We start from the raw sequence: 14,914 nt of genomic DNA, 5'->3' as shown, positions 1-14,914 counted from the left end.
AGATAATGAAGACAAAAAAATAAGAGAAAGGAAAGAGAAAGAGGAAGAAAAAGGTAGGAGAGACTTGATCACGCTGGAGAGAGAAAGTGGAATATTTATTGTGTGAAATTGATTTAAATGAAAAATATATATATGAAAAAAATATATACGTATAGTATCTACATGGTTATTCGGTGATAGAAAAATAAATTAAATTGGCCAAAGATTTTTTTTTTTTTTTTGAAGAAACCAAAAGCTTCATTAACTTAATAATAGTCCAACAAATATACGGGAATATCATCCCAAACTTGAAAGCAAGAATGAGCAATGGAAGCTCTAGCTAGAGTATGAGCGGCCAAAGTTGCTTGCCTACGAACCCAATGCACAGAAATATCAACACAAGAATCCAAAATATGTCTACAATCAGAAAGCAAAACTCCTAACTCAGAATTATCAAGAGTTGTTTAAGTAGAGCCTGGACAACTTGTTAACAGTCTAAAATAACGCATACGTTAGGAGGTAGAAACTCAGCTACAAACAAATGACATTGACGCAAGGCAAGGGCCTCAATAATCGCCGGCGAACCATTACCTTTCGAGAATCCAGATACCGCTCTTTGAAATATACCTTCAGCATTTTCAATAACAAAACCAAATCCCACATAGTCTTGGGCAGAGAAAATCGCACCATCCACTTGGCACAACCAATCGAACGAACCCATAACATTAGCCACAAGTTGTAGACGACGTCCCTACAGACCTGAAATCATACCACATGGATGTTGACGAGAGCATATCGAACTAGCAGTTGGGATCTCTTCAACATGAGCACATTTCCAATCTTCACACCACTTAACTGCTTTAACATGTATTTGAGGCGGACATAAACTAAGGTGCTACCATAGCTCATTATTACGAGCAGCCCATATTTTCCATGCAACAATTGCACATTCCGATGCTTTTCCAACTCCTTTTAAGGACAAAACCTGCAGTAAAAATTCAGAAAAAATAATGTTAGACTGCAGGCCATCCAACCCCACATTCCTCCATACCTCCTTCGCCTTAGGACAATGAAGAAGCACATGGTCCCTACTCTCATCACCACTACACCATAAGCATCTAGCCTCAACCTCAACCCCCCTACGGCTAAGATTATCACGAGTAGGCAATAAGTTCCTACTTGCTCTCCAACAAAAATCCTTCACCTTTGGGGGTACATTCAACTTCCATAATTTTTGCCAAATTTCACCATTTTATTTAGATGGCTCTCTCCCTAAAACTCCCAAACTCACATAGTAACCCGACTTGACCATATATACTCCCTTCTTATCAAAGTTCCATATAAGCACATCCTCTCGATCAAAACGACTAATCGGGATACCCACAATTGCTCTAATATCTCTCATTGAAAATAAATCTAAGAGCTTTGCAATATCCCACTTCTTTCGGCTCCCATTAAAAAGGTCACAAACTCTAACATCCGGATCAATGAACTCCACCCCATCATCGACAAGGAAAGAATTATCTTTCAGAATCCATCGGTCACTAGCTGCCCTAATCTTCTTCCCATCACCAACCCTCCAATGCACACCCTTCTTAAGAATAGCAGTAGAGGAAACCACACTCTTCCAAATCAAGCTTGGGTAATGACCCTCAGCGGCATTCAAAAAATCCCCCTCCGGGAAATATTTGGCTTTGAAAACTCTATAACAAAGAGTGTCGGTATTGGACAAAAATCTCCATGCCTGTTTCCCCAATAATGCCATATTAAAACTTCTAAAATCACAAAAACCCATTCCTCCCTCTTTTTTACTCCCACACATCCTTTTCCACGCTAGCCAATTAATACCCTTCCTCTCCTCTTGCTTACCTCCCAACCAATATCTATTCATTATCTTATGAAGCTCATTTAGCAAAGTCACAAGTAACAAAAACACACTCATACAATATGATGGAATAGCCTGGCACACTGACTTATTAACATCTCCTTACCAGCTCAAGACAAAAATTTGTTATTCCACCCATTAATGCGTTTCCACATCCTTTCTTTTAAAAAAATTGAAAATCTGCCTCTTGTTTTTATCAATAAGAGAAGGTAACCCTAAATAAGAACCATGCCCCAAGGGTAAATGCACATCAAGTATATTACAAATAGAAGACTCAACACTATTCTGCACATTGGGAGTAAACATGATACCTGACTTCTTAAAGTTAACTGCCTGACCCGAAGCAGCTTCGTAAGTAGCTAAAATATTCTTCACCATCACTGCCTCCTCCACACTAGCCTTAAAGAACAAGAACGAGTCATCTGCAAATAAAAGATGAGACACTCTAGGGCATCTCACCCCCGCTTTACAACCATGAATGCTCCCACGTACTTCTGCCTCTCTAGGAAGCAACGAGAGACCTTCCGCACACACCAAATACAAGTACGGGGAAAGAGGGTCCCTTTGTCTCAATCCACGCCAAGGATTAACAGGACCAATAGCTTCCCTATTTAAGCTAATAAAATAGGACACCCCCATGAAGCACATAGACAACCAGTTAACCCACTTATCTGCAAAACCAAATCTAGGCAATAAAGCCTTCAGAAAAACCCATGCACCCTATCATAAGCCTTACTAATATCAATTTTCAAAGCACAAGAACCATTACGTCTCCCTTTATTTTTCCTCAAATTATGAACCAACTCAAATGCAACCATCACATTATCAGTAATAAGTCGCCTAGGAACAAATGCAGATTGGTTCTCAAAAATAATAGCAGGCAAAATTTTTTTGAATTTGTTCGTTATCGCCTTAGACACAATTTTATATAATACATTGCATAATGCTATGGGCCGATAATCTTTGATAAGTTCAGGGTTCTCAATTTTTGGAATAAGAACAATTAAAGTTTCAGTAAGCTTAGTTGGAAAAGTACCTGCCTGTAACCACCTCCGACAGTCATCAGAAATATCATCACTGATCAAGTGCCAAAATTTTTGGTAAAATGTTGGGTTTAGACCATCCGGTCCAGGAGCCTTATCCAGGTGCATCTGGAATAAGGCCTCTCTAAACTCCTCATTAGTGAAATCTGCGCATAACCAATCATTATCATCCTTTGGCGCAGTATTAATTATCAATGGACAGTGATCCGAGACTGGAGCAGAAACCACATTACAGACTGCTGAACTAAAATTTTGTACCCACTCCCACGTTGAAACGGCTCTGTTAAGCCTCACCCTGATTCTATCGTCTCCATCACGACCATTATCCCAGGTAAAAAACGGACACACAGTAGGAATCTGACTTAAGCTGCACTCTGGCAAGGCTTCCCTAAAACCATCAATCAAATACTCGGTTGTGGCATCCCTCCCTTTTTTTTCTTCCGAAGAAACAATGTCATTGAAATCCCCCGAACAAAGCCAAGGTCTATTATCTCTTCTAGCTAAAGCCCTCAACAAGTTCCAAGAGCTTCTGTGATGACATTACTCCGGAAAACCATAGAAATCAGAATATCGCCATTGGACCCTACCTTCTACAACAAGATAGTCAATGAAATTATTAAAATAACCCTTTATTGTAACCATACCAGAATTCTTCCATAACAACGACAACCCTCCCCCTAAGCCAATTCTGTCAATCGAAAAGCAACCAGCAAATTGGATCCATCTTCTAATGTCCTCCATTCTACTACCATGCACTCTAGTCTTCATTAACAACATCACATCTGGTTTGTAATTCAAAACCATCTCATTTAGCGCATTTACTGCTCAGGGATTACCGAGACCCCGGCAGTTCAAACTAAGAAGTATCATTGCTCTCAGTTATCCCGCTTACCGGGATGAGCTGCTTCAAAATTTCCTGACGTAGTATGAAACGCAGGTGTGTTGTTAGCAGCATCCTTTTGGTTCAAGGAAACCCACCTCTAACAGTTTGTGTTGTTTTTCTAGGTCTTTTTTTACCATCCTCCATAGTAAGTATAACTTCATCCTCCTCCAGCCCATCAGCACTTCCCTGGCCCTCATCCATTTCCATATGACCCCCATCTGAATGAGCATCTGTCTTTATTACTTGGACTAGCTCTAAACAGGGAAGATTTGAAATTTTGTACAACCAAATTGTCTCCTAAACTCCCACCTAATCCCCCTGAATTAGCCCCAAACAAAGGAACAACCATGCTTTCAACCTCACGTAACCACATGCTCGGTGCTCTGGTATTCCGGCAAGCCGGTGCTTGAAGACTAGCCTCCCAACCGAACTTAATATCTTCCAACTTCAAGTACAGTCTTTGTTCACAAAAAGCGTCCACATGGCCAAGCTTACCACAAAGATAACAAAAAATGGCAAGCTTTTCATATTGGAAACTTACCGTAAACACAGTGCCTTCTGCATTAACAAGCTTTTTCCGTCTACGTAAAGGTTGATGAAGATCCAAGGTAACTCTAATCCGCATAGGGTTTTAGGACAAAGGAGAAATACTCTTCGCATCATATTCAACAAAACTACCAATAAAGTTGCCTAACAACTTTGCCAAATCTTCTGGAAAATGTCCAGGAGGGAGATCTTTAACTTGCACCCAAAAATCAACCTTCAACAAAGGAATATGAAGAGGGTCTTCATCTTACTGTATCTCCTTCCAAACCAATAAAATCTATTAAACAACCAAGGACCTCCAGATCTAACCCGATCAAAGTCAACCTGATTGAAGAAACGAAATAAAAATCTTTTTGCTTCCAATTGTTCAATAGAGACACCACCAAGTGGGTGCCACAGATCTGCCAAGAGAGATCTCATCAGTTGTATATTTATGGGGTTATAGGTAAGAAAAATTCCAACCATACAATATTCAAAAGGCGATCAAGGAGTGGCCCTAGCCACATCAGTAGGGAGAATAGTGGGGATATCTTCCTCATCATCTAAAGGCAGATGTGCGATTTGTTGTTCCATAACATCCAGCCAATAATCAGAGACTAGTGAGCATCGAGATCAAAGAAAGGAAGAAGACAAAGATAAGAAAAGAGGAAGATAGTGATAAGAAGTGAAAAAGGACAGAGGAAACCACAAGGGACCACGAAGGGAAAAAAAGTCTTCAAATCTTTATATGGCATACGCCAAAGATATTTTAATGGTATACAAATTGTTTTGATATTTTTAATTTACAAATTGAAGTACATACTTTATAAAGTGTGTAACCACATAGTTCGGACCTTCTAGGGAAATTATCCCTTATTTCTTTGTGTTTACTATTTTTTTTTTTTTTTTGGTTTGGTTTATACCTTCTCTGATAAATTTTGGCTTCTCTTTTATGATTTTATCTTCTTCTTCATCTTCAAATGCAGGACACTCATATGTAGGAAGCTTTATCGGTCTCATCTGTAAGTACAAGATTCACTAGGAGGGATCTTTTTCCTTTCTTTTCCTTTTCCTTTTTTTAATTAAAAGGTCAAAAATCAAATTGGAATCTTCACATATTAAGCATCTTAATTCTTGGAATTCAACTACTATAAATTATAGTTTTTCATTTTAAAAAATTAATTGAGTTATTAATTTGATTAGCAAAAATTTACTAAATTTGTAAAGTAATATAGTCTAATAACTCTAATTAAATCCAAAGACTAAATTAACAAAGTAAATTATAAAACTAAAAGGCCAATGTAACATTTTCAATTAACATTAAAATATTTGTCATTATAATCATGGGTACGATTGGTAATAAAATTTTCAAGTTTTAAGGATAAATTGAAGCAAAAGAAAGCAAATAATATAATTGGAAACTGCAAAAAGACTTAGAATAAATTACAAAAATTATAAGTTCATAACTTTCAAGTTTTTCTCCCTTTTTTTAGTTTCCTAAGCTTAAACCTATAGCATAATGTAAACACATTATGCTACTGCTTAAAATGTTATGTGCTCTTCATTATCTCATATCTATTAGAAGAGACCTCAATTATTTTCGTAGTGGGTGGATTATTTGTTTGTGGTGGCTGAGACTGAACTTCTCTCTCATTTCTCTTTTTGTTTTGAGCCCAAAGCAAGATGTACAATCCACACTATAGTCATTCTTCCTAGTATGTTGTACAAAAGCACAATTAAATCGTTAAATACCATGGTTCTGATAATTGAACCGAACCAAACCGGACCGGGCCGGACGGTCGGTCTAACTGGTTTAATCAAAAATCGGTTGGTCTAGTCCAAGTTGATTGTCTAAAGCAAAAGATAAAACATGGGATATGAACCGGTGAGAACCGTTAAAATCAGACAAAATCGACAAACCGGACCGGCCATTGAATACGGTTCGACTTCAAACCTGCACAAAAACGTTATTGAACTTCCTTCTTCTCTACTGCCCCATCATAATCAGCTGAAATATTTCACTGAACCCCTTCAAAAATAGATCTAGAATAGAAAGCACAGGCTTGAATTCCACTAGAGCAAAACGGTACTGCAAATGGATTTTTTTTGTTGAGAAACTGGGTTTGCAAATCGGTATCTTTGTTTGAATGGTAAAAAGAAACGAAGGAGAGAGGAGAACTTGGTACTTTGGTTTTGAATATGGAAGTTGGATTAGATTGGATGGAGACTTAATGTGGTTAAAGATATTATTATTGCTTGTAGATTTTTCTTTTATTTTATTTTAACAATTATGGTGTATTATTGGGCCTCAAATTTTTCATCAAATGACAAAATTTTTGTAGGTTATTTTACTATTCCCTCTCTTCATATATTATTCTTTTCTAAATAAAATAATTTTATTTTTTCCATTACATGCTATTTACAATTAATACATCTTTTTTCATATTAACCAAATAAGTAATTCCGCTAAAATGAATTTGAATTGTGAATTAGCGGTGAACAGTACTATTTTTTATGGTAATGAATTAACTTTTTAAATATTAAATTTATTCTTTTTTTATTCTTTTTGTAAAACATTATTAGTATTTATAAAGCCTATATATTTATTGTATTAAATAATATATTTATAAATATTATATATAAAAAATCCGGTTAAACCGTACTAAACTCGGTTGAATCCTCCGGTTGAGTATAAATAATATCCATGGTGAGAGTCCTACTTTCTTTTTAAAGTATAAACAACATCCATGGTTGTGACAGTTTTTCGATGAGCATTAAACCGCTAATACACTTATACAAAAATGAAATCACAGAAAAGAAACGACAGAATAAAAAAATGAAAATAATTATTTGCAACAAGAAACGACAGTTGAAAAACATGATCAAAAAATAAAATCAACAAACCTTGTGAATCAAAAAAACACAGAATAAGAAAATTTATGGGCTTGCTTATTTTCTTTGGGATGTTGTACGAAATGTAAGTTTTGAAACTTATTTTTATAAATTGTCAGTTTCAGCCGCCATTAAATTTTAGTAGAACATCCTGAAGAAAATAAGCAAGCCCAAAAATTTAATTCGAAATCCAAACAATAAACCTATTATCATTAAAATAATCTATAATTTTAAAGGAAAAAAAAAAAGAAATGTCTACAATTTAAGCACTAACAATGAGCCTCACGTTCCATTTTAGCTTCCAATTGCTCCAGTTTTGTCCATGCTTAAGGAAAAAAATAAGACACCGAAGTGCTACCATCAAGGACATCATTATTGTGCTTGAGTAAGGATATGGAAATCCCTAGCTCATTCTAGTCTATAAAAAACAAGTCAAAAATAAAAAATTAGTTACATTTAATAACAATGAGATGGTTTATTTATGGAACAAAAGGTAGTCATCACCTGAATAATCAACCAAACAAAAGAACATACACGATCACCCAATAACAAAAAAAATCCAAAAATATATTTCTGACTATTATGATCAACATGATTATGTTTTAAAATCTGGATATTTGTATATCATAGTTTCACTTTCAAATTTTATAGAGAACAACAGCATCGCTCCTCCTATTCCTACTAAAACTACTAACAACTTAGCATTTCTTGTTGTTATTGTTATTCCTAATCTTTCCAAACTAAAATAAAATTTTAAACCATTAGAAATAATTTTGAAAAACAATTTTAAACCATTAGAAATAATTGTAATAAATTAATTTTATACATAAGTAAAATTTTTACCTAAAAACGATTAACAATATTAGTGCAATGGCTGGAGCAATATTAAACATGTTTGTAACAAAAATAGAAGATATCAATGACAAGCTTTCTCCATAAAAATTTAGGGATGTTGTTTCCCTATATATATATATAAATAGTCCATAAAAAAAAAGTTTGGCAGAATACCAACCAGTCAGTGGCCTATTCCTTTCAAAAATGAGAGCCACGGGAATCATTATAGTTGTGGATAAAATCCATCGACAAGCCATAAGAATTCTCATATTCATCATGTCATTTGCAACCAACTTTACAAGTATATTCATCCTGATAGTGGTCACTCAGAGCAAAATCATCAAAAAGATTAGTTTCAAACCATGCAAAACTTTCATTTATATTGCCATCTATCTAAAATTTATTGTAGCTACATATGCACAATTCTACATCACTTAACAAATACGTTGCAATGTATGTATGTATTGTATTGTATGTATGTATGTGTGTGTGTGTGTGTTTATGTATGTATGTATATACATGCAATTAACATTCAATAGTAAATTTACTTCCTACCTTAAAAACGGGCTATGTGTATATATTTGCAACCAACTTTACAAGTATATTCATCCGAATAGTGGTCACTCGGAGCAAAATCATCGAAAAGATTGATTTCAAACCATGCAAAACTTCCATTTATATTGCCATTTATCTAAAATTCATTGTAGCCACATATGCATAATTCTACAATATCACATAACAAATATGTTTCAATATATGTATATGTATATATGCATTGTATTATGTGTGTGTGTGTGTCTCTCTATGTATGTGTATATACATGCAGTTAACATTTAATAGTAAATTTACTTCCTACCTTAAAAATCGGCTATGCGTATATATTTATTGAATTATGGATTTCACAATACCGATATGCATATTTCTAATTTTAAGGTTTTCTTACAATCCATAATTCAAAACCCAAATACGTTTCTATTTTTGGGTTTTCATATGTATGTATGTATGTAGGGCTTCTATGGGTCATTTAACAAACAAAAATGAGTTATATAAAGTAATGTACCTTTATTTGGTAGTAGGAGTGGTGTTAAAAGAATTGATTGTCATTAATTATAGTATTCAAAGTTAGAAGTATCTTGTCGGAATGCAGTTTATTAGAGTTGTGATATGGAAAAAAATATTTACTTTTCTATCTATTACTATTATTGTTGTCAAAATTTGTTTGATAAAGCCTGACTTTTCTTGAAGAGGTAAGTTAAGCATTTAAACTTTTTTGTCAAATCAAGGAAATTGAAGTCTTTTAAGTAAAAATCTTTGCATTTACTAAGTGCTGTTCTTTATCAATAGAAACAGAAGGAAATCCTATCAAGTCGGCCTTTTGAGAGATGGGTTGTCCTCAATTTTAATTTAGAATATACTTAGATATTTGTTTTAGACTCTAGGAATAATAAATTCTAGACTTAAGATATTTGTTCTAAGTCAAATCTTTGCATTTAAGATATTCTCTATCGATATACACAAAATGAAATCCTATCAAGTTGGTCTTTTAAGAGATGGGTTGTCCTCAATCTTAATTCAGAATATACTTAGATACATATTTTAGATATCCGAACTACATATACTGAAACCTTCACCTACAGAGAGATGCGCACTATTAGCTTCGGCCCTATAGTGTCCATAGAGTTCTGTCCTTATAGAGACATCAACTTTTCTTATTGGAGTCTGTTGCTCGCAACCTAGCTCACATAAGGCTCAGTCCTGCATACTAGCGTCGGGGAGGTGGAGAGTATTACACCGAGTCTTCCTTAGCATGTCCTTCGACCATCTACCATCCAGCATACTATTCTCATCTCCTATGGCCTTAGAATACTCCTTAGGCCTATCATGGTATGGCTCCACAATAATAGCAAATTCTGAATCTTAAATATTTGTTCTAAGTCAAATCTTTGCATTTACTGAGAGATATTCTCTATCGATGTAAACAAAAGAAAAAACTATCAAGTCGGCCTTTTGAGAGATGGGTTGTCCTCAACCTCAATTCAAAATATACTTAGATATTTGTTTTAGACTAGTAATAATAAATTCTGAATCATAAATATTTGTTCTAAGTCAAATTTTTGCGTATAAGATATTCTTTGTCAATATGAAGGAAATCCTATCAAGTCGGCTTTTTGAGAGATAGGTTATCCTCGACCTTAATTTAGAATATACTTAAATATTTGTTTTAGATGCTCATACTGTCTCTACCGAAACCTTCACATATGGAGAGATGCGCACTAAAGGCATTTGGCCCTATGGTGTCCATAGAGCTCTTTTCCTATGGAGACACCAACTCCTCAACCTAACTCACTTAAGGATTGGTCCTACGTACCGGCCCCAGGGCCATAGAGAGTATTACAACGGGTCTGCCGCTACTATGTCCTTCGACCATCTACCATCCAACATATTATTTTCTTTTGTTTATAATTATCATTAGATCTAGTGTGGTATGGCTCCGGTAATAACAAAATTTGAACCTTATTTTTCTAAGTTAAATCTTTGCATTTATTGAGAGATATTCTCTATCGATATAAACAGAAAAAAATTCTATCAAATCGGTCTTTTGAGAGATGAATTGTCCTCAACCTTAATTCAAAATACTTTAGTAATAACAAATTCTAAATGTTAGTATCCAATCACTTCAAAAATTATTGGATCTCCTATAAAATTTTCTTTAAAGCCTTTTAGGGATAAATTTTAGGAGCATTTAGATACCTACCTAGCATCCCAACCGTGAAGCTAATGTTGAACCTTGTGCAGGTTTGGACATTGGACAAACATCAAAATGTTAAAAAAAGAAGGGCATAATTATATATTAGTGTCTAAACTTTCACTCTTTTTTTCTATTTTGGTGTCTAAGCACAATTGAGTATCTAAAACTTATAAAATAATGCAATTTAGGTGTTGACATGCAAACTGGAAAAATAATTATGCACTTACTGAACCCAATTTTTATAACAGGCATCTTTGCGAGAAATTGTTGGACTTTTTGCCTTGTAGCCCATTAAATCATTTATTTAATTTTATTACTCAGCATTTTGGTAAAAACTAAATATGTGGTTTCATATAGTTTTGTTAGATACTATATTCAAAAAGAAAAACTTTGTATTCAAAATATGAGATTAGTGTACCCCTGCAAGTGAACGGCGAAACAACAAATTAAAATTGGGCCGATTTTTATTGACTTTTTATAAATTTCAGCCATTGCCTAGAAAGCAACAATTGCATACTTTTATAAGTTTCAAACTCGTTTTCCTGCTGAATTCGTCTCATTTCTGTATAGGAACATCTACTGCTGAATGTTTATGCATATTAAGAACCGTAAAACTCTTTTGATAAAGCTTTTACAAGAGAATATTAAAAACTTTCGCGACAATTCACATCACATCAGATGCCTCTCCCATGCCTTCTTTCGAAATTCTGTGAAAACCTTTCATGTCATGCAGAATACTCAAATCATTTTGTAGCAAATCGACATTGTTTGCTTTACATCAATTATGAAATCATTGAACTCGCTATGTCCTTAACAGAAGCTCATTTAACTTTTCTTTTCAATTATGATAGCTTCAGTTACTTATTAAGAAAGGTTGTTATCACATTCTTTTGGTGTATCTCCAAATCGTAAGAATTCCATGAGACAAGTAGAGGTTTTTCTTTATGATCAATACCCCTTTTCCAATTTAATTTTTGATAACAAATCTAGTTTTAGATCGCTTGACATTGCCATTCCAGTCGTACTTGGTACTATTAGCATACAATTTGTTTAGACCCTTTATTAGTGCATTCTTCGTCATTCATTTTCCAGAGATCTATGTTTGGTCATTCAAACGGTGTCTAACATCATCCAATCTCTCTTCAAAAGCTTTTCTTTCAATTTCCCTATAAAATCAAAAATATCAGTTGAAAGGTATCATAAATTAATTTGAATTTTGATAAAAATTAAAATTTGAATAAATTTCTAATGAAAATTTTTTATTTAAATAGATAAATAAAACTCGAATTTCATTTTTGAGTAAATTCAACTTTTAATTAAAAAGCAAATAAATTAGAAATATAATTTGATTAGATAATTAGCATCAATTAATATTTATCCAGTTACATTTAGCTCAAGTATAAACTATCAAATAATAATGGATGGAAAATCTAATTTGAGCTTTGAATTTCATTTGCTTGGTATTATTACAAATTTCATTCGATGAAAAATCAACAATTTTTAAAACAAATTCAAAACAATGGATCACAGAATGAAAAATGTATGTGGTGTTTCCAGGATTAGATGACACAGAAGAAGCCATTAATCAGGATAAGCCACAAAATTAGGTTATCGCACCCTAGCCATTATACCAAGAGGAATTAATTATCCCCCAGAATTGGTAATGGGTGCAATTGTGAATTAAGATTTGGGATTAGAGCTCAGTGGAAGGAGAAGTCGTTAATTAACAAAGCTCACGGCGAGTCCCAAACGGAACCCGTCCACTGCTCTTTAAACACATTTAGTGCTTAACCTCATCACAGCATCCAAATCCCTAATTTGGCATCCAAATCCCTAATTCTTAAAAAATAAATAAATAAATAAAAATTGAAGGCTTCAGTGTGTGTAACAATCAGATCATTGATAAATAAATTTATCTCACTGAAATCCGCTAAGATAATTTATGTTATCATCATAAGCCTATCTAATCAAGATTGAAGACAAGATTTAAGTTTTGAAAACGATATTGACGAAAAGAAGAAGAAGCAAGCTTGCTCAGACAGCCAAGGGTTAGTCTTCAAACTAATGGGAAAGAAGAGTCCCAATCAGAAACTCTAGTCCACCACAATGGATTCATCACTGCAATTGCTTCGTTAAATTTAATTTTAAGAGCTATCGAGAGAGAAAAGTGAGTTACCTGATCGACGCAGGCAGAGAGATCAGGACGAGAGTAACAGAGGCTTTGGTCTGCATATATATACAGAAAAGTGAGAGGCCGCGTTAGAAATTAGGGTTTCGCTTTAAAGAGAAGAATTTGAGTTGAGTTGAGTTTCTGCCGTTGGATTTGGATTTCGGGGTTTATGGCTTGAGCCCATTAATGAAAGCCCATTACAAAGGCCTGTAATTTGGCCATATTAGTGACACTATGCTACCCGTTTGTTCAAATAGAACTACTATTACAACCCACGTGACGCACAAAATAATATTTAAGAATGAAATAATTTTTTATAAATTTGACATAAACGCAACATAAAAATTAAATAGTTGACACAAATACGACACGTTTAACCTGTTTAATATCATAAACAGATTAGTTGGATTGTGTTAACCTATATATAATTCATGTAACCCACTTAATATTATAAATATGTTAAGTGGATGTGTTGATCTATGTACGACTCACTTAACCTGCTTATAGTATTTTAACTTTTAACCTATTTAACTCTAATCATATTTAAAAATAAATTTCCACATGTAAAATGCATAAATTCTTCAAGATTTATAATTAAAATAAAAAAGTAATATAGTAATAAAATTTAAATAGATTTAGTTGGAGTATTTATATCTAACACTAAAATTATCTCTTTATTCTTAAATAAACGGGTCACTCGCCTAATCCACGTGTCAACCCACAACACAACGTATTTATATTCATGTCATAAATGAGTGATTTGTTTATGATACGAACTCGTTTAACATCAACTCTAATCCATTTATTTTGCATGTTAGGCGAATCGTATTCACATATTGTGACCCATTTTGGCACCCTGCATCAAAAAATGCACACACACTATTAATGTATTTTCAATAGTGATAATAATTTTGAGAATTTAACTAATTATATTGAAATAAGAAATTAAGTATTTTTTTATTTTATGTTTGTGATTTATTATAAATGATTGTTTATTTATTTAAAATATTAATATATTATACTTATTTAGTGTAGTGTGTTCTAAGCATGTGGATTTCCTACTTTTTTAAAAATTGTCGAATCATGTATGTTCCTGTATCGCGTAATGAGGTGTTTTTTTAATTTATTTTTATATCTTTTTTATTAATGAATAATCAAAAAATAAGAAAGGACTAAATTTTTTTTCGAAAAAACTTTTGTTACTTTTTTTTTTGGACATAAAAGAAAAACAAAATTAATTTTTCTCTACAAGTTTATTTTTATAGTTTTTTATTTTCCTTCTAATTTGAAGAGAAAATTATCACAATTCTTTTCCCTTATATTTCTTTCTTATTTCCAAATAAAATAGTTTTTGCTTATTAATATTAGTTTAGTTTTTTTTTTTCCTCCTATATGATATTATCTGAAATAAAATTGTTTTTTTTTTTCCTTATAATCCGTACGATGCACAAGGTAATATTAAAATATGAAATAGTATTTTATAACATCATTCAAAAATAGTAAAATTATATAATAAAATGATAACTTGTATCTTATTGAGATATGCTTAAAAGTTACGATGCTAAGATATGTCTTCTTAAGTATCACGCGAAGCTTTTCATAAGATATGCAATAGCAAAAGTCATGTATGGTATAACCTACATAAAAAAAATGCATACACACTATTAATACATTTTTCAATAGTGATAATAATTTTGAGAATTTTACTATTGAAAAAAGAAATTCAAGTATTTTTAATTTTATATTTATGATTTATTATAAATGATTGTTTATTTATTTGAAATATTAATGTATTACTTATTTAATATAGTGTGTCTTAAGCATATGGATATCCTACTTTTTAAATATTATTGTGTCCGTACGTTCCCGTATCTCGTGTCCCGTGTCCGTGCAACCTAGCTTTTGGTATGTGAGACTACTCCTTACACCAAGCTAATCAATCAAGGTTTTTTTT

The 14,914-nt window shown here is 33.1% G+C and overlaps 1 protein-coding gene, 1 long non-coding RNA gene and 4 other non-coding genes across 6 annotated transcripts; all 6 read right to left on the bottom strand.

Moving 5' to 3' along the window:
* Positions 1 to 874: 874 nt before the first annotated feature.
* Positions 875 to 4,415, bottom strand: LOC149497474 (uncharacterized). Its single transcript, XM_089719188.1, has 8 exons — positions 4,100 to 4,415; positions 3,886 to 4,044; positions 3,495 to 3,728; positions 2,576 to 3,407; positions 2,092 to 2,480; positions 1,271 to 1,965; positions 1,031 to 1,183; positions 875 to 964 (listed from the first exon to the last, which is right to left on the bottom strand). The coding sequence occupies exons 1-8, from the start codon at positions 4,413 to 4,415 to the stop codon at positions 875 to 877; spliced, it is 2,868 nt and encodes a 955-aa protein (XP_089575314.1).
* Positions 4,416 to 11,236: 6,821 nt separating this feature from the next.
* Positions 11,237 to 13,105, bottom strand: LOC110010685 (uncharacterized). Its single transcript, XR_002285673.3, has 2 exons — positions 12,967 to 13,105; positions 11,237 to 11,956 (listed from the first exon to the last, which is right to left on the bottom strand). It is a non-coding gene; the product is annotated as an uncharacterized LOC110010685 (long non-coding RNA).
* LOC119370156 (small nucleolar RNA snoR80) lies at positions 12,327 to 12,452 on the bottom strand. The gene has a single exon (XR_005177732.1). It is a non-coding gene; the product is annotated as a small nucleolar RNA snoR80 (small nucleolar RNA).
* LOC119370154 (small nucleolar RNA Z152/R70/R12) lies at positions 12,486 to 12,596 on the bottom strand. The gene has a single exon (XR_005177731.1). It is a non-coding gene; the product is annotated as a small nucleolar RNA Z152/R70/R12 (small nucleolar RNA).
* Positions 12,661 to 12,751, bottom strand: LOC119370152 (small nucleolar RNA R11/Z151). Its single transcript, XR_005177728.1, has one exon. It is a non-coding gene; the product is annotated as a small nucleolar RNA R11/Z151 (small nucleolar RNA).
* On the bottom strand, positions 12,815 to 12,918 carry LOC119370151 (small nucleolar RNA Z157/R69/R10). The gene has a single exon (XR_005177727.1). It is a non-coding gene; the product is annotated as a small nucleolar RNA Z157/R69/R10 (small nucleolar RNA).
* Positions 13,106 to 14,914: the final 1,809 nt, after the last annotated feature.

This window comes from Jatropha curcas, chromosome 3 (genome assembly GCF_041381405.1).
Source record: "Jatropha curcas cultivar XTBG-Jc1 chromosome 3, XTBG_Jcur_1.0, whole genome shotgun sequence".
NCBI lineage: Eukaryota > Viridiplantae > Streptophyta > Magnoliopsida > Malpighiales > Euphorbiaceae > Jatropha > Jatropha curcas.
This window is presented reverse-complemented; position numbering and strand designations above follow the sequence as displayed.